The sequence below is a fragment of the Trichosurus vulpecula genome, chromosome 6, assembly GCF_011100635.1.
Source record: "Trichosurus vulpecula isolate mTriVul1 chromosome 6, mTriVul1.pri, whole genome shotgun sequence".
Classification (NCBI taxonomy): domain Eukaryota; kingdom Metazoa; phylum Chordata; class Mammalia; order Diprotodontia; family Phalangeridae; genus Trichosurus; species Trichosurus vulpecula.
This window is the reverse complement of record NC_050578.1, coordinates 7,265,232-7,289,696: the sequence shown is the minus strand read 5'-3', so window position 1 is coordinate 7,289,696 and position 24,465 is coordinate 7,265,232. Positions and strand designations below refer to the sequence as shown.

At 38.5% G+C, this 24,465-nt stretch overlaps 1 protein-coding gene across 8 annotated transcripts in view; it reads right to left on the bottom strand.

Annotated features, from left to right (window-relative positions):
- PALLD (palladin, cytoskeletal associated protein) overlaps positions 1 to 24,465 on the bottom strand; it is a 593,228-nt gene that overhangs the window by 35,803 nt on the left and 532,960 nt on the right. For 6 of the 8 annotated variants that reach the window (XM_036763236.1, XM_036763233.1, XM_036763237.1 and 3 more), the window contains 4 exons: positions 7,648 to 7,783; positions 2,661 to 2,759; positions 1,697 to 1,750; positions 23 to 244 (listed from right to left, as the gene is read on the bottom strand). In XM_036763236.1, coding sequence (XP_036619131.1) covers positions 23 to 244; positions 1,697 to 1,750; positions 2,661 to 2,759; positions 7,648 to 7,783 — 511 coding nt within the window. The remainder of the gene's footprint in view (positions 1 to 22; positions 245 to 1,696; positions 1,751 to 2,660; positions 2,760 to 7,647; positions 7,784 to 24,465) is intronic. The other 2 variants (XM_036763235.1, XM_036763238.1) reach the window with 1 other exon arrangement.

Genomic DNA, 24,465 nt, shown 5'->3' with positions numbered 1-24,465 from the left:
GAAAACTCTTATTCCAGTTTACCTTTGGCTTTGGATTCCCAGCCACTCTGCATGTGAATGTCACTGGCATGCCCTCAAAGATCTTGTAATGTTTCAGCTTCATCTCAAAGTATGGTGCCACTCCATTCTCCACTGGCCCATCTCCTTGCTGTGATTCATCACCTGAGTCATCCAGGGGAGACCGTTCCAGCCTGTACTCTATTTCACTGATGAGTCTTTGCTCACAGCTGGAGACTTTGTACTCCTGCAGTAAGCAAAGAAAGGTCATGTTATCATCCAACAATCCCTTCCCATGTGGCACAATGTATCCCACAAGCTCGACCATAAGGTATTTAAAAGATATTGGGCTTTTTTTATATGTGGAAAAAATGATGTTACATAGATGAAAGACATAATCTGGGCCCAAGTAAAGTTCCTTATAAAACAAAGAACATCTGGAAATGTATATATATAATATTTCAAATTGTCTTCAAGTCCTATCATCCAAAAAAAACCTATGACTATTGGTTTCTTTTTCTTTTCTTTCTTTCTCTCAGAAATTAAAAAAAAAACACAACAACAAAAAAACCAAGGCCATCTATTTTTGAACGGTTCATAAAAATAAAATCCAACACAACACTGATTTCTTTCCTTAGGGTGAAAGCAGATTTAGGTTTGTGTGTCTCTCCAGAAGAGCAACAATACATATGGTCGACAGCTGTATAAGTCTACATAGGGCTGTTACCACAAGGATTAATAAGAAAATGGTACCATGTCCTTGTCTGTCACTCATGGCAATTCCCGGCTTTCCTGCCCTCCCTCTAACCTTCTCCTCCACACTTTCTGTCATGAACTGTTCTCTAAACTCTTAAAAAAGAAAACAAAACTAAAAAGCCAACCAAATTTTAGATTTAAAAGTGAACTAATTAAAATTAAATAGAAGACATATGTTGGCACCTTGCTGACTGTTACAACTAGGTCTTCTCATTTTCTAACTGTGCAGTATAACATTTACAAGGTGTTGAATTTAAAAATATTCTTCCAGTTATCAGACCATGAGTTTAACTGCTGCTCTCTTATCTTAAGTGGGTTACATCACAGTAGATAGGTCGCATGTAGTAGAAGATTTTTCTTGAGACTTACCGCTGCCTTGGAGCAATACTTTGGGGGCAGGGGTGGGGGGGATGGGGTGGTGCTCAAGGGACCGTCATGTCCTTTGTTTTTCTTATAGACATGCTTGTTTTATGAGATGTTTGTAATCTTTTGGGAGTTATTCAGCCTTGCTTGTTTACTCATGCAAAAAAGCAACCCATCAGCATTCCAAAAAGGAGGACAAAGAGAGATAATAAATCTCTTAAAACAAACATTTGGCCAGCTTCTTTGTCTACATCCTATCAAATCTCATCAGAAAATGTGATTACCCTTTTACAAGAAAGGCAGAACAGAAGTAAAAGAAGGCAACATTGGGTACCAAGCATCAGCTGATGATAGAAGGAGGATAGAATTACATTAAAATTTCTAATTAAATGACAGCAAGTCTGGGGTTGCAGTAATGTTGTTCATCTAAGTTAATATTAAAATATAAACTAGTAACGTCATTTAGGATGAACTTGTAAGAGACAGTTATCTGCATAGAAGAGAAGGAGTAGGAAAAAAACAACAAAGACACTAGAAGAATGAAAGGTAGAAGGAAAAGAAGAAAGATGAAAATGTTAACCTTTTGACCATCCTGAGAATTCACTATAGAAGAAGCATGAAGAGACTCAACTTCCTGTAATGGCAGAAAAAAATAAAGGTGAAGATCAGTGGTATAAGTGAGTAGGACAACAACACAATTTCTGGAGGTTTACTTTAAATGGAATTGCTGGGTTTAATATTTAACACGAGGAAAAAAAACCTTTAAATTTTGGACCTCATTGCTGATGTCTAAATAGGACATGAGGAATAGTTAGTTTACTAAGCCTTCTGAAGAATGGCTTACTTGGCCCTTTAAACTTGTATTAAAAAGCATTCTTCTGGCTTGAGACAACATCTGGAAAGCCCAGATAGCTTAAAACAAGATTTAAAAAATAATATAGCAATTTCAATGAGTTCAAGAAGTGTTTTCCTCAGTGAGAAAAACTTCAAACACTACTTTCTTAAATAGAATCCCCAAATTCTTTAAAAAAATAAATTTATATATTTTATATTTATTTCCCCAATTTTTATTAAGGAAGTTGTGGTTCCTTACTTAATGAGAAATTTTCATTAGGCTAATCTGCTTGAGGGCAGGGAAAATTTTTTGTGTGTGTTTTTCCCTTTTGTGTTATCCCCAGTGCCCAGCATAGTGCCTGGCATGTAAGTAGCTCTTAATAAATATTTGTTGACTGATGGACTGACTGAGGCATTATCACTAAAAGGTCCCTGGCCTATAGGTTTCACAGATAGGAGTTCTTCCCTTCTCAGGGAAAAATACTGAGTGAAAGGAGAGGACAAATAGAAAAATACTTGAAATGAGAAAAAATGGAGTGGTGAGAAAGGAAGGAGGAAAAGAAAAGCATGTGATGATCTTCACTCACTATTAGAGGAATGTCATGGTTTCAATACTTTGTGAGTCTTTCCCAGTCCTCGCAGAACTGATCCAAAAAGTCAAACAGTTATGATTTTTCTATTTTCTCAGAAAGACCAAAACAACACAGCACCTGTGTAGCAGGATCCTCTTCAGGTTCATGGATATTAAAGACGGTGGCACTGTCGGCACCTAGCAGTCGACGAGCCATTCTTTCTTCATAGGTTAACTTCTAAAGAGGGGCAGCCAAGATGGAGAAAAGAGGATGAGATTAGAAATTATGCTGCTTCATGAAAATAACAGGAACAAAACCGGCATCTTTCTACAACTCCCACCCTGCCATCTTCATCCACCTGCAGGAGAAAAGACTCTGGATTTCTCTCTAGTGCCTCAATTGTCCTTCCCCTTGCTTTCCTGCTGCTCCTGAAGTCATAGCCCAATGCTGAGTGATGAGGTTATTAATTCTGAGAGCTGCCCAGTGGGACACAACAAATTTAAGGTGAGAAAGGGTAAATGAGGCAGAAACTCCCATGGAAAACACATGGGTGGGGGGTGTTTCATGGTTTTAATGCTAAAGGCAAATGCAGATATTCACACAGCAATAGTCTTCAGTGGAATTTATTTCTCCCAGTTTTTCACATGACCTTCTACCACTTCTGGGGGCCCTTGGGAGAAAGCACTTAGACTAGCTGATAGTAGTGGTGACTTCACTTTTTGACTTTTACATATTAAAGAATTTCAAAGGATCCCTATACTTTTCAGTATTTGAGACTCTTCAATGTGAACAGACCAGTTTAGACAGGACTTTGAAAAGACATTTGCCAGGGTGTCATCTGCCAACTCATTTTTCAGCTTGAAGAATTGATCACTGGGACAAGAAAAACCATCCTAATTTTCAGTCTGGTATAGTTTGGAAGTAGTGGATGTTGGGTTCAAAACCCACGTCTTAAACTTACTGCCTGTGTGATTATAGGCCAATCATTTAACCTTTGTGCATTTTAGTTTTTTAATGTGTAAAATGAGGAGGCTGGATGAGAGGGAATCAGAGGTTCTTTCTAACTCTTTATTTATGATCCTCTATAAATGAACATTTCAGAAATATATCACCAGACTATTACTGATTAAGATTTGCCAGATTACTATAGATCTTCTCTTCTCTCCTAAGCATTGTATGTTGGAAAGGGCTTATCATGGAGACATATCATTTTGATGGTCAACTTCAAAGGTCACCCTCATGAGTTCTACACTTTTCAGGCAGAAATATGCCCTTACTCATCCTTACTCAAATTTCTACTAAATCTGAAGAATCAAGTAAACTTAAAAATTCCTGAACACAGACCCACAATTTATTAGAAGTACTATGGTTAAGAAAACATGATGAGAAAACTTACAAAACTAGGACTTTCTTGTGATGTCCCCACTATTGGTTTGGTGCTGGTCTCAGTTATAACCAGGAAGTGAAACCAGGAACGTGCCAAATTAAAAACAGCCCCAAAGCTTAAACAATTTCCAACTTCAGATAAAGTGTGTTTGTATTGTTTGTATGTGTGTGTATATGAATGCAAAGGAGAAGGTAAGGGCTAGCAGGGGCAGTGAAGAGCGCTCAACATGGAGGGTGTCAGCATTCAAATGAATTCTCTCATCTCTAGAAAGAAGTTGGAATAAAAAATTGCCATGTCTTCTTGCATAGTAAGTCTTGAACACCACCCAAACGTACCTTTCTAAGAGGCCACACCACTTCTATTTAAAGTATGTCCTTATTAGTTCACAGCAAGACCACCAAGACCAATCTGAAATCCACTCCTTAAGGCACAGGCTTTGAGACTAAATCAGCTGCATTTCTGTGGGTCACTGAGGCAGTCACTAGGCTCAGAGTCAGGAATACACAAATTCAAGCCCTGATTCAAACACTCCCTAGCTGTGCGACCCTAGGTAGGTCGCTTAACCTCTCCAGCCTCAGTTTTCTCATCTGCAAAATACGGATAATAATAGCACCCACATCAGAGGGTAATTGTGAGGCTCAAATGAGATAACATATGTAAAGTACTTTGCAAAAACTTTAAAATTCTACATACATTTTAGCTATGATTATTACTATGCCCCAAGGAGAAATAATTAATTTCTTATATAAAGAAGCCAAAAAAACCAAGTGAGAGAATAACATGTGATATTATGGAATTTTTTTTTCTTGAGAATATCTTCTTCCATATAGGGAAACCTGATTCATTTGTTTTAAGTTAACAAATATGAATGCCATTCATTGCTAAGTTGGGATGCATTTTTAACAATTAATAAGTACAAATAGTCTGTGGACTTGCTCCAACCAAGACACATTCCATATGAAATATTTAAAAAAACTGGAAAGGTGCCTTTACCTAGCTTGAAGAAGTTGACATTAAGTATTTGTTTTAGTATTTCAAGGGCTTTTAGTTGACAGAGCCAGGGAACTTTTCCAGATCATGTACATTTACACATGGAGCACTTATTGCAAAAAGTCAATATTTTCCTTTTGTGAAAATCTTCTGCAGGCAGAATTTTGGGCAGATTTTTATTTGTGTTCTATTTCTTCCTGAAGTGGATTAGGATGCCCTCCCAATTAAAATCAGCATTCAATATCTTTCCTCTGCTTTGGCAATGTTATAGTTCCATACTCTCACTTTCTAGTGCCCTGATAATAAACATCTTTAGGAAATATGCCTGGAATGGAGATTTTTTTGACTCTGAAAGAGACTCCTGACCAGGCAAGTTCATATCAAGAGCTCTGTCTCCTTCTTGCATTTAAAAACCAGGTAATGATTTATGGTGCTCGGCCCAGACAAAAGCACAAGAAAGCTTTCTCTCTGCCTGGGAAGCAGCTGAACTCTCTAGTCTTATTTTCCCAACTGCTTTAGAGAACTGGGACCTATTGAGAGGAGGCCAGCAGTGAACACTGAGGAGGAAATAGTTGCATCTAGTGGAGCAGAGAAAACACCTTGTACTTTCTTACAAGACCCTGAGTTTCTTAATTCGGCTTTTCTGTGGTATAAGGGTCAGTTAATTTTTCTCTAGCTGCTGCTGCTGCTGCTTCTTTTCTTTTCTTTTCTTTTTGGCCTGGCTGCTTAGCAAACTAATAAGAGAGCTGAGGGACTTCTGTTTTTAAAAAATAGCTTCATTCTAATTCCTGGGTCATCATGTAGCTGTGGTCTGGAACAACTGACAGGAATGGTCTGTGTAGGTGGGGAGAAAACCTATACCAATGATGTATCATATAAAAAGTCCATGTAGTCTCACCTATCAGATTGGCCAACATGACAAAACAGGAAAATGATAAATGTTGGAGAGGATGTGGGAAAACTGGAACACTAAAGCATTGTTGGTGGAGTTGTGAATTGATCCAAACATTCTGGAGAGCAATTTGGAACTATGCCTGAAGGGCTATAAAACTGTATGTACCCTTTGACCTAGCAATACTACTTCTAGGTCTGTATCCCAAAGAGATCATAAAAACGGGAAAAGGACCCATATGATGTATTGGCAACCAAAAATGGGCTCCTTAGCACTTAGTCAACAAGTGCCCTTGACTACTTTGGCTTTTTCCCCTGAACTGAATGCTGTTTGTATGTTGGACTGGAGTAAGCTTGTCAGCCCCTTCACCTTGCTTCCCTTGCTTAAGCAGATTGAAAGAACCTGTGCTTTCCCCGGCGTACCTTACACCCCCCGAAGAAGCTGGATGGTTAAAAGCAGCTCCCGTTGGAGCCAGAGGCTGCTGCAGCCGCAGCCGCAGCCACAGCTGAAGCAGGAGCTGCCAGTAGCAGAGCTGACCTACGGGAGGAAGCTGAACAAAGACTTCAGGACAGTGGGTAATCTTTTTACCATAGAGGGGGAAGCATGATTTTGCTTTACGCAATCATGCTTCTCTGTAGCCTCCTGGTTACTCTTTCAAGGCGTACTTATTGGGCCTGGAAACTTTTCATTAATATGTCAAAATGGGGATGCTGGTTCATGGGTTGGTTACTGTGGAGCCTAAATATATGTTTTGATTCTTCTGCCTTCTACTTTGAGAGTTTCTTATATCCGGCGGTTCCGAACCTTTCAGACATGTTTATGATCCTCTTTGAGATTATAAACTCTGCCCTCCTAATACATATGAACAAAGATATTCATAGCAGCTCTCTTTGTGGTGGCCAAGAATTGGAAATGGAGGGGATGCTCATCAACTGGGGAATGGCTGAGCCAGAATGGAATACGATTGTGCGATAAGAAATGATGAGCAGGAGGACTTCAGAAAAACCTGGAAAGACTTACATAAACTGATGATGAGTGAAATGAGCAGAACCGGGAGAACATTGTGAACATTAACAGCGACACTGTACAATGACTGACTTTAATAGACTTAGCTCTTCTCAGCAATGCAAGGATCTACGACAGCTCCAAAAGACTCAGGATGGAAAATGCTATCCACATACACAAAAAGAACTATGGAGTCTTAATGCACATGGAATTGTACTATTTGCTCTCTCTCTGTTTTTGTTTCTTCTTTCTCGTGGTTCCTCCCATTAGTTCTAATTATTTCCGTCATGACTAATGTGAAAACATTTAATATGAATGTTTAAGAGGAGGGAGGGGAAGAAAATTTAAAACTCAAAATCTTACGGAAGTGAATGCTAAAAACTAAAATTAGTTATATTAAAAAATACATGTAGGAGTAGTATTGAAGGTGGGCAAGGAATGAGTATAGCTCTTCTTTCAGAGGCCTTCAGTCTAGCACATATTCCTGGGTAGATACAAACCACTTCAGAGCCCTCCCCTACCTTCAACTTAATTTGCCTCTCCATCTTTCCTCATTTTCTCCTCAGACCCAATTCTGCCTCTTTTATTCCCCATCAGCATAGCCCCGAAAGACAAAGGGTTCAAAAGAGTATATCAAGGACTGTGTGGAAAGTATGTCATTCCAGTTCTCCTCTCTCCCCCTAAACCCCTAATCCCAAACTCAAAATAAGAACTCTGAGACTTAAAGCAGAAAGTAAAACCAAACCCAAAGGATGTTAAGAAATGTGCAAAATAAAGTATATGCAGCAATTTTCCAAGCAGCTAACCAAGGGACCCTTTGAAGTCCAAGGCCCACATTTATAATTAAGTACCGGCTGTCCATTGTTCAGAAGGTCCTCTTTGAAGCGAAGCTTCCTTTCAAGGTCTTGAATGACAGCATCCTTTGTGCCTTGAATCTCTTCATCAGAGGCTATCCTAGCAGTTCTGCCAGTCTTCTTTGGAAATCCCCTGCAGGACAAAGTACAATAGGATTCCTAAAGCAGGATAATGTCTTATGGTGCCTATGAATCTTTTAGTTTCAGTTCAAACAGAAAGACAGAGCATACAGTCCAACAGCTTGCCACACTCATTCTTTTTTCCTGCCATGTCTGCTGCACAAAGTAATGGAAAGAATCATGAAAGGTACTGTGATAATTTGAGTAACCTGCTCTTAAAATGTCTATGGGCTGAAAAGTTGACGTGTTTTTACAAAGGCAACATATTTCACTAGAAATAAGTAAGGGCCAGGAACAACTAGGACCTTAGTTTTAGGTTTTAGTCCTGTTTTGGCCACTAAAGGCTATGACCCTAATAAGGGATACTTTCATTTTGCATAGATGAACTGAAGTCCTGGATATTAGGTCTATTTCTGTCCCTAGTGTTAAGTATTCCCTTAAAACCATATGCTGTTCCAGAAGCCCAGGAGATTTAGAACCTCATGAGGTGATGTTGGGGCCACTTGGAATTCCAGGAGAAAATTGAATCCTTTCTCTCCACACCAAATTATCTTTGCTGGGGGAAGAGATAATATTCTGAGTCTGTGGAAGTAAGATGATGGTGCTAGGTGTTTGGTATATAAAGATCTTTATCTAGGCCTCAAGTGAATTGCAGAGCCTGTCTACCTGTCTACTGTTTCTCTGCTTTCTCTACCTCGCTCTTCTGCTTGACTTGGGCTATGATGAGGATTAGAGAGTAAATAAGTGAAGTCCATTGTTCCTGAAACAGCCACAATTCAATGCTTTAGTTATAGAACAGACAGCCCTGGTAGTAGAGAGACCTAGAAACATGAGACCATACCATCCACAGCACCTGATTTTGTGAGTATGTACAACAAAACTGATGGAAGGCAGGTCGGACCTGTTGAAATGAGTATTAAAAAGCTGTACTGCAGAATATTACAGTTTCACCTCCATGGTAAAACAAAAACATTCAATAAACTTGAATGAGAAGAATAATGTTAGGATTATGATACAGGTTCTATAATTCAACCTCCCCAACCTCCCCACAATGTGCCCTCTTCTCAGATTAGTCCCTCAGGGAAGAATCAGTCAACAAAAAAAAACAAACCATGTACTAAATGCTTACTATCTTCCAGTTACTGTGCTAGGCACTGATGATACTAAGAAATGCAAAAGACAGTCCTTGCTGTCAAGGATTTCATAGTCTAATGGAGGAGACAACATGCAAACAGCTATGTACAAGCAAACTTTATACAGGATAAATTGGAGATAGTGAACAGAGGGAAAGCCCTAGAATTGAGAGGAGTTGGGAAAGATTTCCTATAGAGGCAGGATTTTAGCAGAGACCTGAAGAAAGTCAGGTAAGCCAAGAGATATGGCTGCTCCCTACTTCCAATCGCTCTCCCAGAATGTTAGGAGCTACAGCTGGCTCAGAGTGTCTTTTGGCTTTCTTTGAATTCTAGGTCTTAGCACTCAGCAAAGATTCTTGTGATGACAGAGATTCATAGGCTTTTCTTTGCTGAAAAGCAAAGGTGGATAGTTAAAGCTTTTACAGTTAACATCCTTGTGAGAAGGAGCAGGGAACTGATTTTTTTTTATTTCAGTGACTCAGGCAATGAAAATGAGTAATTTCAAATCTAGAAAACTCCAAAGGACCAAAATCATAAGGTAAACAGAGTTTTAAGTGAGGGGGTTGGAAACAGACCCTTAGCTCTAAATCTATGTTCCTAGGATCTGTATCCTCATCATTACTCACAAACCACTACGTAACTATGAGAGTAAAATTGTTCTCATATCAGAACAATTTTATAATTCTACACTTTACACTGAGGGCAGTGTACTCTTCTTACGTAAAGTGGGAGAAAACAGATTATTTTCAAGAGAATAAACCTAAATTGTTAGCCAACATGAGGGTATACCCCAAATCACTAATAAGAGAAATTGCAAATTAAAACAACTCTGAGGTTTCATTGTACCCCCATCAAATTGGCAAATATGACAAAAGATGAAAATTATAAGTGATGGAGGGAATGTAGGAAGATTGGAATATGAATTCACTGTTGTTGGAGATGTGAACTGGCCCCATCATTCTGGAAAATATTAAGTATCACTACTTAAGCACATACCCCAAGGATGTCACATAAATAAATGTCTCATATATTGAAAAATATTTTTTGTAGAAGCAAAAAACCTGAAACAAAGTGCTCATCAATTGGGAAATGACTGAACAAATTTCAATATATTGATGTAATAGAATATTTTTGTGTCAAAAGCAACAACTATGAAAAATTCAGAGAAATTTAGGCTGTATGAACTGATACAGAGAGAAACAGGGAGAACCAAGAGAACAATTTTCACAATAGCCACACTAATGTAAAAGAAAACTGCATTTATAGGACAACAAAACTCTGATCAATGAAACTGCCAATTTTGATTCTAGAGGCTGGACAATGAAACAAACCTTCCTTCTCTCTGCAAAGAGGTGGCGGACTACAGGAATAGGGCACTTTTAGACATAGCAAATATGTAGGCTTGTTTTGCTTAACTATATACTATTGTGGGGAAATTACAGGGATTTTCTCTGGGCAAAATATAGCGTAAAAGTTGATAGATATCTACTCATGATGAAAGCAAGAATCAAAAAACAAGTCGATGGGAATAAAATGACCTGATCTTATAAGCTTACATTTTATTCTGGCTTGACTTAATTTACATGCTAAACCAGAAAATGTTTAACCAAACATTAGATAGTTGGGTCTTTCAGACATAGAAAAGACAATTTTAGCCAGGGAGCACTCTGCCTGGCTTTTGTTATATGAATATGTTTGGCTCTGGCCAGAGAATGAAGCTGAGATAGTCCAGAGGTGACCCTGATCTGATGAAGCCCAGAATCGGCATCAGGGAGGAACATTTAGAAAACACTGCTGGGTGAGTTTAACACCAACCCAAGACTACAGGTAACCAGAAGAACAGGATATAGCTGAGTCTATGTGCCCAGCAATACCAGGAGATAAGCTGAGCAACATGCCCAAAGGAAATGCTTCATCAAGTGACAGCATGATGGTAACGTCATGAGAAGATGAGGGTGTGTAAGCCGGCTATTTGTATATTCTGTTTCTGTAACACATATGATCCATTACATGTCCAATCTTTCAGTGTATATATTTGTGGGAGAGGGTACACCAGATTTCTGTAGTGAAGTGTTCCATATTGCCTTTCTTTACTGTGCTTTTTCATTAATGCCTTTATTCTGATTTGTGTCCTCTGGCTAATTAAAGAAAAAGGACAGATCATTGGGGGCTCATTATAATTCAGAGTAGAAGTGGTTTCAACTCTAAAATCTGAATTGGTTATGGCTTTAAAAATTGCAACATAGATTTTCAACAAAATAAAACAAAATCGCAATACATTTTTTATCTTCTTCTGAATCTGTGTACTTACAAAACTTAGTTGCTTTTATTTTTTTAAATATAGTTATACATATACCTCTAGCATGTATATTCAGATACTTGATAAATTGCTTGTTGAATAGAAATGAACTGGTTTATCTTCACTGAAAAATGTGAATTGTTTTAAGTGCCTATCTTTTTTCCACATGATGTCCTGACTCCTTTGAAAAATGTCGTGAAAATTCTTCCAAGTCCTTTTTTGCCTGCAAACAGAATATTTGGTTTTCTTGGATAGATAATTCTTGATTCGTGATATCATGCATGCTTTTTAATTTTATACACATCATATTTAATTTCTCCATTCATTCCTTGTCTCCCTGGAGAAATCTTCTATGATATTGATTGATGATCCTTGGTCAAATTTATTTTCCTTCTTGCAACTTGCAGAATTCCTTTCTTGTCACTGTGTTATTGGAATTTAATCATGTATCTTTGAAAGTTAAATTTAAAAATTTTCCATATCAGAGCTATTACAGTAAACCTGAGATTGACTCATTTTGACCTATTTTCCATATCAATAACTTGTATTTTATTTGGTCAATGCTATCCAATTTTTTTGACAGTCATAGGCCTACCACTGGTTGCTTCTATTTTTCAAAATTTCCATAATGGTCAGTAAAAAATTATTTCTTCCTGATCTTTTAAAGCCTATTTTAACTCCAGTCTTAGGTCCTTTCATGATTTAATTTTTTAAGCAATTCTTATGATTTTCTTTATAAGTATTAATTCTTACTTAATTTCTTTGTCATCTATTCATTTAAACTATCTCTTGGGATATCTTCTTATGTTGTTTATTTCTCTATCTTTGTGACTTCTAGTACTTTAGCTGTCTTAATCACCCCTTAGTTTTGTTCTGTTTTTTAAATTTGTACTGGCATTTTCCTTTTCTTTTTTTTTAAAGCAAATGTTAATTGCCTTGCATAGCTTTTAGCCATTATTTTTTCTCCCTTTTCTTTAATATAGCTAGTCTTTTTTTTTAAAGGAAAACGTGAGAAGCCTGATTATATTGTAATTTCATCCTGCCATCTTAATTGGAAATATATTTTTGGTCTTTAAATACAGGAGGATATTTCAATCCTTTGTGGGTCTATTATTTCTCTGCTCTATCAGTACAGATTGAAACTTCCTTTTGCCTTGGTTTACTGTCTTTGTGGTTTGCTGTGGCTGAGGAAGAAAAAAACCCCAGCCCCTAGGGAAGTCAACCTTGTGAGGCACAAGGGAATAATATGGTGTTTAGGGATTTTATTATGGCAACATATGATGGGCAGATTGAGACATAATTAAAGGCAGGAAGACCTTTGGTTGCACTAATGTCTAATAATGAGATGATGAGGACCTGGATTAAAATGGTGGCGATGAGAATGGGAAAGGAAAGCGTAGCTGAATTGATACATTTTGAAGGAAGGAATGAGAGAATTTGGTTATAAATTGGATAAAAGAGGATGAATATCAGGGAGGAGTCAAAAGGATTCTAAGCTTTCTACCTGGAAGAACATTTTAGTAATAGCAACAGAAAAATAAGGCAGTAAGTAATAAGTATGGGAGCCAGAACCAGTATTAGCAGGGGGCATGGAAGAGAGAATGGTGCACATAAGATGAATGAGCTTTCCTCTCATAAAACTTCTGCTAACTGCATTTGTTTGGACGTTTAGTGATTGTTAAATGAAAGGCTAAACCTTGCTAAGGCACACACCGTGCAAGCTGGCTGTGGGCATGCCTTCCCAAACTCTCTGCATAAAGTCCTCCTGCTATTCCAGGATTGAGCTTTTCTCTGTACTTAGACTAACCATTGTGCATGTTAAGGATGCCAGTCTCCTCCTTGGCCCTAACGGCCAAGGCTAAATGATATTTCATGAGGGATCCAAGTGAAACTTATTTCTTTGTTTAAACTCAGATCTCCAAGTGGAGGAAAAGATTATCTATCCTACTTTCCAACCCCAATTCACAGGTTAGAAGCAATCTATCAGAAAATAAAAGGAAGAACAAGTCTGCAAGTACAAGGGATAACTCTTCAGAAAAGATCTGCAAAAAAAAGAAATTGGGTGACTGAAACCAGAAATCTGCACAAAGACCTCACACACAGACTTTATGCCAAGACAAATGCAGCTCATGAAAGATCTCACATAGTAAATAAAACAGGGTAAATACTCTTGCTTCAAATGAACAAAATCTATTATTGACCTGGTTGTTTTTGCTTCAATACTATGTCAGCTGTCATTTTTTTAGTAATATTCATGTGGCTGGAGAAAACACACACTAAACACGTATACACACAAAAGCATCTGGAAAATAAAATCTTCCAGATGCAGCCACTGTCAAATCACAGGAGGTATTTTTTTTTGGCTACTGAATCAACCCTGAGAATATCCCTCCTTTGCAAGAGTATTCTAGGTTAGTATTGTCAGTGCATATCAGGAACTCCCAAACCTCCAGAGCACAACTTGGATTTAAAAGATTATGTGTCTGTCTACTAACTGAAAAGTCAGGGGTTTTTTCCCTCCTAAAAATTCTCTTTGTCTCTTATTCGATGAGACATGGTGATGAGTCAAACTCAGAGACATAGTGGTAAGTTCATGTGATCATAGATTTAGAGCTGGAAGGGATTTTTGAGGTCATCTAATGCAGCTTCTTCATTTTTTAGATGAGGAAATGGAGACCCAGAGAGGTTAAGTGAGTCGTTGCCCAAGTTCTCATGGTTACTATATAGCAGAGGTGAGATATAAACCCAAGCGCTCATTTGAAATTCAACAATTATTATTGCACTATGTTAAAGATATTCCTTGACATTTATATTAAAGGATTATCTGAAGGTATCTATTAAGTGAATTACTGCATGTGCAAGGTGTCATTTGCCTATGAACTACTTACAAAGTTGAAGATGTGCCCCCATAGAAATCTATTTGGCCAAGATGTAATTAAAAGCACACTTGGAAATGTAGAAACTTGTAATCACATATTTAGAAGAAAAGTCAATGACTTCAGAATTGATTCTGGACAACATGTCACCTAACAGGCTCTCTAACGAGTTGGTCACCAACACACTCATATGTGTATTTACTTTCTAATGCATTTAGTAAATGTGCAGACAAAGCTGTGAAAAAACCCGAATAATATGATGAAAATTTCCCTATATGCTTCCTACCTTCACAATTGAAAACAAACCCTGAGAGATGCCATGACCTTTGAGGCTGAATTGTCTTAGAAGTAAATAATTAAATATATAGGGGTTTTCTGTGAATACTGGGCAAAGCACTGTGAAAAACAATGTACATAAACTAATATATAAATATTCAAAAATTTGTATAGGAGCTTATGTGCAAAAGAAAGTTAATCAATTCACTGGAATATGTGTCTTCTCTTCCTTTGAATGAACTGCCTTAATTGGGTTAATTCTACACGTTGGATGTTAATGTTTACTCTAAGATTTAGGAGTTTATCTTTCCTGTCCTTTCTCACTTCTCTTGTCTCTTGGGGGGCATTAAAATGGCTTACTGTTTGTGTTCCCATTAAAGCACAGTTTCAACAGTAACTAGAAAAAATTCCTTGGACTATTTGGTGATCCCCAAAGTCTACTGGAGAATCAGTCATGTCTAAGCATACATTACTGCAGGAGGTAGTTCAGTCCTGGGCTAGACCTATTTCAGATAGTCTAGATGGTGGGGGTTTCAGGAGCGTTGTTTCTCAGCTTTCTGTTTGGCTAGTATGGCAGTAGGGGTAGGGTAAAGTAAGTGGGAAGGAAGCTAGTAGTGACTGAACTTCTTGGGAAGCTCCAAACACCAGTCTTGGTTTTGTTGTAGGGGAAGCTCAAGGCAAAACCCCAGCCAGTTGGTATTTAGATATTCATTCATTCATTCATCATTCAGTATGCCCCAAAGAAGCCCCAATACAGCATAGATATCCTACTGTTTGCCACTTCAAGGCCAAGTGGTTCAAGAGTTCAAGGTCATGAAGTGGGGCAATGGATAGAACCCTTGGCCTAGAGTCAGGACGACCCGAATTCTAATGAGGCTTCTGACACTTACTAGCTGAGTGACCTTGGACAAGAGACTTAACCTGTTTGCCTCAGTTTCCTCAAATGTAAACTGTGGATAATAATAGCACCTACCTCCCATTTCTTCACCTTGGTCCTTTCTGAGCTTTGGAAGTAGCCTTTTTTTAAAAAAAAAATCAGAATTGTTTTTGGACTCCCTCTCCTGAGGCCTCCCTGCCTCCCCACAACATCCTTTCAAAATTAAATCTTCTTATACAAAGAAAAAAAAGAATTGCTAAGCAAAAACAGTGTCCATATCTGATAATGTATAATGTAAGGTACAAATACAACATTCTGCCTTGCTGATCCCTGGCCTGGTGGCTAAGATTAGGGAAATATTTTTCATGATCTGTTCTCTGGGACCATCATTAGTTTTTCATTTACTCAGAACTTATCTTTAAGTGACCTTTTCATTTACACTGTAGTCATTTTCTTTTAGTCAATAAGCATTTACTATATGCCAGGGACTGAGAGATGTTCTGGGAATACAAAGAAAGGCAAAAACATGGACCCAGCCCTCAAGGGGCTCACATTAGTTGTATATGTTTTTTCCCCTTAATTCTATTTATTTCATTCTGCATCCATATATACTATGTTTCTTTGAATTCCTTGTATTCACAATTGCCCACTGAAAGAATGTCAAACACTGGACCAGCACACTCCTGAGTACAGCTGAATCAGATTAAAAAGTAATTGGGAAATATTTGACAAAATAAATAAAAAATACAACGTAACAGAGATAATGTTAATTTGTGGTTTTGTAAGTTAATATGTGGCCTGCAGCAATCCATTCTATTAAGTCTGACACCACTGGCTTTACATTCATAGATCAGACTTTAAGTATTCCGCAAATGATAAGCACCCACTTTAAAGGACTCTGTTGTTGTGTTGCTCTGTGTGTGTATTTATTTTTTTGGTATGCGTTAGACCTCTCTGTTTTTTATATACTCCATGTGCTACATGGGAAGTAGTTGTTTTCAAAGAGCCTCATCTTTTAGAAGCCAGTTTAAAGACTGCTGGGGGTGAAGGGGTAGTTAGAGAATAGGCAGTGGCACTTACGTGATGGTAGGAACCAGGTGGCTCAGTACTTCTCATGTGCCTGACATCTGAGTTAATATGCTGGAGGCAATGCTCCAATTATACATTTCAAAGCCCACAAAAAGACACTATTCCATTTTTAACACACAAAAAACCTCTGAAACAAAAAAAAAACTATAGAACCATGATTTGTGTCATTTGGTGGATGCAGGCATGCTTCTAGCTACTCGAGTGTCATTTGGTGGACGGGGGCATGCTTCTAGCTACTTGAGAAAAATAATTGTTTTTGTTCAGTTGCCTCAGACTCTCTGTGATCCCATTTGGGGTTTTCTTGGCAAAGATACTTGAATGGTTTGCTATTTCCTTCTCCAGCTCATTTTATAGATGAGAAAACTGAGTTAAGTGACTTGCCCAGGGTCACACAGCTAGTAAGTGTCCAAGGCCTGATTCGAACTCAGGAAGATGAGCCTTCCTGCTTTGCAGTCCAGTGTTTCATCCATTACACTACCTAGCTGCCCAACAAACAATTAAGAATGATCTGTTACTTCAGCAGGCTCTGTGGATAGGGACTCATTTCTCAGTTAGATTTAATAAAGTGGAAGAAATAGGTAAATATACCACCATAAGAATGGCTAAGGTGGTGCGTTAGAAAGAACACTAGGACTGGAGTCAGGAAAACCTGAATTCAAATCTGACCTCAGATATTTACTAGGTGTATGACCCTGGACAAGTCACCGGACTTCTGTTTGCCTCAGTTTCCTCAAATGTAAAATGGGGATACTAAGGGTACCTACCTACCTCACAGTGTTGTTGCCTGGCGCATAATAGGCCCTATATAAATGCTTATTTTCCTCCCTCCACCCTGGAATTTAATGTGCTATTACTGTGCTGGAAGAAATGACAAACATGACGAATACAGAGAAGCATGGTAAGACCCATGAACGAACAAATGAAAAGTGAAGTGTACAGAGCCAGGAAAACCATATATTCAATGCAAAAAGGTAATGTAAAAATGGAAAGAACAGCAGCATTAAAACAGCTGAAACTGAACGTCATAAAAGCATAGAAACCAAGCTCGGCCCCAAAGACGAGACACAAAAACAAGGCAGCCTGACCCCCATTCTATGCAGACAACGTTAGGCTTTTTCAGGGTGTCGATTGGTTTTGTGGAATTTTTTTTCTCTTCTTTCTAATTAAAAAAATTTCTTCATCATCATTATCATCATCATAACCTATATTATCTCACTAGAGCCTTACCACAACCCTATGAGGCAGACATTATGATCTTCCTTTTACTGGTGAGGAAACTGAGGCTCAGAGGTTGCCCAGGATCACACAGGTGTCAAAGACAGGTTTTGAACTCAGGTCTTTCTGACTCTAAATATAGCACTCTAATCTCAGCACCACCTATTGCCTTGATATAAGAGATAGTTCAAAAAGATGTCTTTTTTTAAAAACATGCTACCATGCTACTCTTATACAAACATAATCCCAATTACGTGATCCTTCAAGGATCCTTTAACACAGTGCTATGAAAATAGCATGTGTTCAATCAATGCTCATTTGTAGCCTACTCAAATGCTTGAGTAATTTGAATAAAACAAACAATCCAGCTAAAACTGTAAGCAATTTTTTGTTTGCTCATTTTGAAGTTGCTATTTTGGTCTGGAGATACAAACATCAAGCACGTGATTAAAATTCACATTAAAATGTGAATACAAATCAAAATCTTTGGAAAAAATTAATTCCTTGTAGTGTCACTTGATTTTTTATTATGAACTTGACTAATAACAATCTATCTAAACATGACCATATCCATAGACAAAGAATAGAAAAAGAGGATTGTATATAAAAGTTTGAATCTATGTTACATATAGCTATGTTACACATACCTATGTCCCTTTCTAAACTTTCTTATTTTTAAATGTTTCATTGACGTTCTTTCCTTTTTTTCTTTTGTGACATCACTATTTCTATTCCCCCCAACTTCCCCCTCCATCAAAAAAACAAAAATCCATAGGGAGTCAGAAGCAAGAGTTGGAATTTTTAGGGAAGGAAGAATGAGAAAACTGATAATAATGAGCAAAAAGGTTAACAAAAGAAGGCAGTAAATGCTAAGTGGCACATACATGATATAAACAATAAATCCCAGAAGAGCTCAAAAGAGGAATGTATTACATTCAACTCAATAAAGATGTATTAAGTACCTACTATGTGCTAGACACTGGGGTTGGAAATATGTAAAACGAAATTGTCCCTGCCCCCAAGGAGCTTATATTCCTGAGTTGTAGGGGAGGGACAGTAAGTGAACAAATGAGTAAAATACAAGGAAAAAGAAGGAAGGACAGAGCACTAAAACTTAGATCAGAGAAGGCTTCATGGGGGAGGTGGTACCTGGGGCTGAAATTTGGAGGAAGGCACTGACTTTTCCATTAGTCCTTGAAGTGAATGGGCTACTTTTGAAAAAAAAAATTAGAGGATTAGATAGTCAAGAAGTCAGGTGATGCTATTTTTAGGGGCAGTGGAAAAGTGCTTTTCAGCCTAATTTTGGCTGTGGTCCAGAATCTAAACCCAAGTTAAACTAGCTACTTGGAGAAGCAGTTTAGCTTGATGGCTAAGAAAGATGTAGGTTCAAATTTCACCTCCAACCCTTACTAGCTGTGTGACCATAGACAAGTCACTTAACCTTTTTCAATCTTGGTTTCCTTATCTATAAAATGAAGACAATACTTACAAAACTTATCTCACAAGGTTGCTGTGCAGCTGTTAAAATGAGAGAGTGTAGGATGTCCTCAAAATCTTACAGTACAGTTTTAAGCTTTCGTAGCTTAAAACTGTACTAATACTTTTAGGACCCCTTGTGTATGTGTGTCTATGTAAATGTGTATACATATATGTGTGTATATGTTATCAGGGGTTATTAACTTGGAGTCCTTAGATTTTTTAAAATGTTTTGATAACTGTATTTTAATGTATTGAGTTTCTGTATTCCTATATATTTTGTACATTTAAAAACATCATTCTGGGGAGGGGTCCCTAGGCTTTCCCAGACTGCTACAAGGGTTCATGACAAAAAAAATGAAGAACGTGCTTTATATAAATTACAATTTCCATGATAAAAAAAAAAACAAAAAAAACCCACAAAAATCCTAACCAAATAAAAGCCCTCTCTTGTTACAAATAAGTGTAATTAAGCAAAGTAAATATACACATTGTATTTGTCTGAAAGTATATGTCTCATTCTGCACTGTTAGTTCCTTGCCTCTCTGCCAAGGCAAAATCTGAAAGTCAAACTGGTTCCCCTTGGTAAGTAGTGTGACCACAGGCATATATCCCTTATTCTCTGTGTGACTATTTCTTTTAAGCTGAATGACAATTTTGTTCCTCCTACCTATTCCCTATGAGAACAAGAGAAGAGGGAGGAGTAATGAGATAATGTCTGCACAGTGCTTAGAGTTCCTGGAGAATACAAGTGATTATTAATACATTTCTAGTGGCTACAGGCTCTGGCTTGTGGAGGTTTTGGGGGTAACATTTCAAAGCCAAGGATCTAATTATATGAAAGGGACAATTACAGGTAGAAAGCAGTGTGTGGCACTCTCTCTGGCTATGTAGCATTCCTATATGAGAAAAGGTTATGGGAATGTGAAGGTGGCTGAGAAACTTGGTGTAACCCTAGTGATGGTGGAAGTATAGGTTTTACCCCCATAGACTTAGAGGAGGGCAGGTCAGCTGCTTAGCCTTAAGGAGAAGCAGAAATGTTTCCATTTCCCTGTGTGTAATTCCTTTATCCATAAGACTCCAACCATAGCTTGATTTGCATCATCAGAGGAGGAGGCTAACAGCAAATGGAAGGAAATGAACCATCAGCAACAGGGATGCAGAGGCCATTAATTTTATAAGAATGCAAAAAGATTCCTTCCTGAGGCTGTGTTCTCCTCACTCCCCTCTCCTTCCCCCCACCCCCCACCGATATGAATGGTTTAGTTGACTTAACAGTGCTACGTTTGTGTCTGTCAACAGCTTTGTGTGGGGGGCAATATTTTCTCTGCCAGTGACCCTGGAAACACCAGTGAAGAATGTGACTGACTGCCTGAGGAAGGAGAGCAGAAAAGTTGGACCTGCTGAAGTTTCCTGAAGCCACAATCAGTTCATGGTTGTTTTGCTCAAGGCTGCTCCTAGTATGAAGGGAGACTTGAGCCATTTAAAACATTTTATTACTTTTATTTATTTTCAGTTTTTTAATTAGAGACTTTTAATAACTGACTGGCATTCCTAGTTTCATGAGTATGAGCTATAGGATTCCACCTTTGCAGAATGGGAGCTCAGTACATATAGAGCTATTGATTAGGGCAGGGTTCTAATCTAATTAAACCTGGAATCTTAACTTTTTTTTTACAAAGAATTTTGATCACTGTATTGCAATATAATGGGGTTTCTTTGCCTTCTTATGCATTTTAATTTTATGCATTTAAAAGCATGATTCTGAGAGGGGCCCATGAATTGAAAAAGTTTGATAACACCTGGGTTAGAGGTATCTTTTGTTTTCAAGAGAAATGATTTAATATGTATAAGCTTATGATGGAAAAGCAGGTTCCTTATGGCTTAGAAACTGCAATATCTAAATTAGGCATTTGACTTTTTTATGTCCTAACCTGTGATGTTCTACCTGGATATTTTCCCTGCTGTCATCCTCTTCCAAAACAAACCAAAAAAAGGTCCCCAGGAACTCTCTGCACTGTGTGTGTGTGTGTGTGTGTGACACACACACACATATATGCCCATACTGCCTGCCTTTTCATTTTCTTCTAAACCCTCTGTAATCTGACTTCATTACTGAACTGAAATTGTCCTCTCCAAAGTCACCAATGATCTCTTGTCAATTCTAATGGCCTTTTTCTTAATCCTCATCCTTAACCTCTCTGCAGCATCTGACATTGAGAACCAACATTTGCTCCAGGATAGGCTTTCCCTTCTGAGTTTTCCTGATAGCCCTGTCTTGATTTTCCTCCTACTCATTAAACTGGTTTTTTTTGTCAGTATCTTTACTGTGTTTTCAGCTACCTAGTTAACTCTGGATTTCATGGATTGTACTATAGGTCCTTGCCCAAGCACCACTTAATGGTTATTTTTTGGGCCCTCCTGGCTCAGTGAATGTAAATAGTAACTGTTTCTCTTTTGGCCAGCAATCCTGAGGGTCTTATTCTCCCAGTTTGATTTTTTTTATTCATTGCCAGAGCTAGCTCAGTGTTTGGGAGGCTCCGAAGGAAAGTATGGGAGGGAAGAGGGAGTAGATTGATTACCAAACTGAAGGTCTACAGAGCCACTGTGCTGACTTCATTGTTGTATGCCCATTAAACTTGGACAGTCTACCAGTGCCATGCCAGGAAACTGAATCACTTCCATTTGAATTGTATTAGGAAGATTCTGAAGATCACCTGGCAGGATAAAGTACCAGGCACTGAGGTCCTTACTCAAACTAAACCGCCAAGCATTCAAACTCAGCTTCAGAGAGCACAACTCTGATGGGCTGGCCAGGTTGTTCAAATGCAAAACATATGCTTGCCTAAAAGATTATTTTATGGAGAACTCACACAGGGCAAGCATTCACATGCTGGTCAGAAGAAAGGATACTCTCAAGGTCTCTCTCAAGAACTTTGGAATTGATTGTGTGACATAGGAAACACTGGACCACTCAGCATGGTGTGCCCTCATCAGAGAAGGTGCTGTGGTCTATGAGCAAAGCAGAATTGAAATAGCTTAAAGGAAACGTGGGATGTGTAAATTTAGAGCATCCATCCCAAATGTTCACATGGACTATTTATGCCCAACCTGAGGTAGAGCATTCTGAGCTCATATTGGTCTAATTAGCCACAGTCGGACACATTGAAACGACTCTAGCATGGTGATGTCATTTTGGTCCTCTTTGAAGAATGAAGGACAACAACCAATCAACCAAAGGGGCCATCCTTTGATATGCTTCTTAAAGAGGCCTATTCACTGAAGGGGCATTGCCTCACTCAGTGAGAACTTGAAAAGACCTTAGCTTAAAAGGGCCAAGGTCTCCCACTGCATCCTGGACTATCTTCAATTGTCCTGATTGATATCCAGCCACTGGACCGAGATGGCTCTGGAGGAGAAAGTAAGGCTGGTGACCCTGCACAGCCCTCTCTCAAATCAAAGTCAATTACAAGTCATGTCATCATCTCCCTGATGTTATGGTCCTCTTCAAGAATGAAGGACAAAGCACACTGCTATAACATGTCTCCTAAATGTGGCTGTCCCCTGAAGTTCTGTCATAGGACTTTTCTTTCTACAGTTTCTCAGTTCCCCATTTCACCAGAGGCCATGAATTTGATTATCGTCTCTATGATGACAATTCCCAGATCTTTTTATCCAGTTCTGTTCTCCTAGTCCTGAATCACCAACTGTCTACTGAACATTTCAAGCTGCAGGCCCTATAAGTATCTCGAACTCAACAGGTCCAAAACAGAAGTCATTGTTTTCCTCCCCAAACTCACCTCTCTTTTCAATTTCCCAATTACTATGAAGAATATCGCCATCCTGTCAGATACCTAGGTTCTCAGCTCTAGTGTCATCCTTGACTCCTTTCTCTCTGTTGATCACCCCACATATTCAATTAGTTGCCAAATCTTTTTCATTTTTTCTTTATAGCATCTCTCACATATGCCCCCTTCTTTTTATACATACAGTCATAACCCTACTTCAAGGTTTCATCGCCTCTCATCTACACTATTGCAACAGACTTGTAACTGGATTCTTTACCCCAAGCCTCTCCCTACTCCCATTCATCTTCCAAAAAAGCTTCCACAATGATTTTCCTAAAATATAGGTATAATCATGTCACCCCCTACTCAATAAACTCCAGTGGTCCCCTAAAAATAGAATCAGACATAAATTCTTTTTTTCACTTAAAGCTCTCTCATGGCTACTGCCTAACTTTCCACTCTTTTAACAAACTCCAGCCAGAATGGTCTCCTTGCTGTTTCTCCCATACAGTATTCAATCTCCATTTCCATGCTTTTGCCCTGGCTGTCCTCGGTGCCTAGAATGCTCTCCTTTTTAATCTTTGCTTTGTAGAGCCCCTGTTTTCCTTGAAATCTCAGTTCAAATGTCACCTTCCACAGGAGACCTTTTCTGATCCCCCAGCTGGTAGTCGTTTCCCTTCCAAGTCTACCTTCTATCTAAGTATTTATTTTATATGTGCTAATTTGTGTATATGTTGTCCTCCACCTTTAAAATGGAAGCTCTCTGAGGGCAGTAACTATTTTTTGATGCCTAGCACACAAGTAAACACTCAATCAGTGTTTACTGATTGATTGAGGGATTGAATATGGAACTCCCAATGAGGAAACTCCTTGTACCAGTACAGATTGTCACCTGCTCTGGAACTGGGTCATTGGGAGGATAAATAATCAAGGTCAATACCCACTAAGTGTCAAAGACAGGACTTCTTGACTTTGAGACCATCTCTCTCTTCACTATACCAGTTTGCCTCACATCAGGTATTTGATTTTTGGCTAAAATGAGGCAAGCTAAAGAATTTAATAAATTTAACTTTGGGTCATCTTGCAAGACTGCTTCATGCACTATAAATCCATTGTTTGCAGCTAACACTTCAAGCCTATCTAGCTGGAGAAGCCACTCATTTAAAAAGAATTACATTTGCCAGTTTAATTACAGGGTTTTTTTGGTGAAAAACGTATGAGAGTAGCATTGAAAAATCTTATTACACAATGCACCGGCACTTTTAAAGAGACCAGATGGATTGTGAGTCAAGGCAAAGCTGTGCTCTAGTTCTGGCTCTGTTACTAACTAGCTATAAAATCCTTGGGAAATCATTTCAAGCCTGGCAGGGTACTGCATGCCTAGAATTCTTCTAACTTGGGAGGCTGAGCTTTCAAGAAATCTCAGGATTTCTTGAGCTCAGGAGCTCTGAGGTGAAATAGAGCTAAAGCTGATCAGATATCTATACTAAATCTGGCAGCTAGGTGGTACAGCGGATAGAGTGCTGGGCATGGAGGCAGGAAAACTCCTCATCTTGAGTTTATATCCGGCAAGTCACCTAGACCTGTTTATCTCAATTTCCTCACCTGTGAAATAAGCTGGAGAAGGAAATGGCAAACCACTCTAGTATCTTTGCCAAGAAGACTC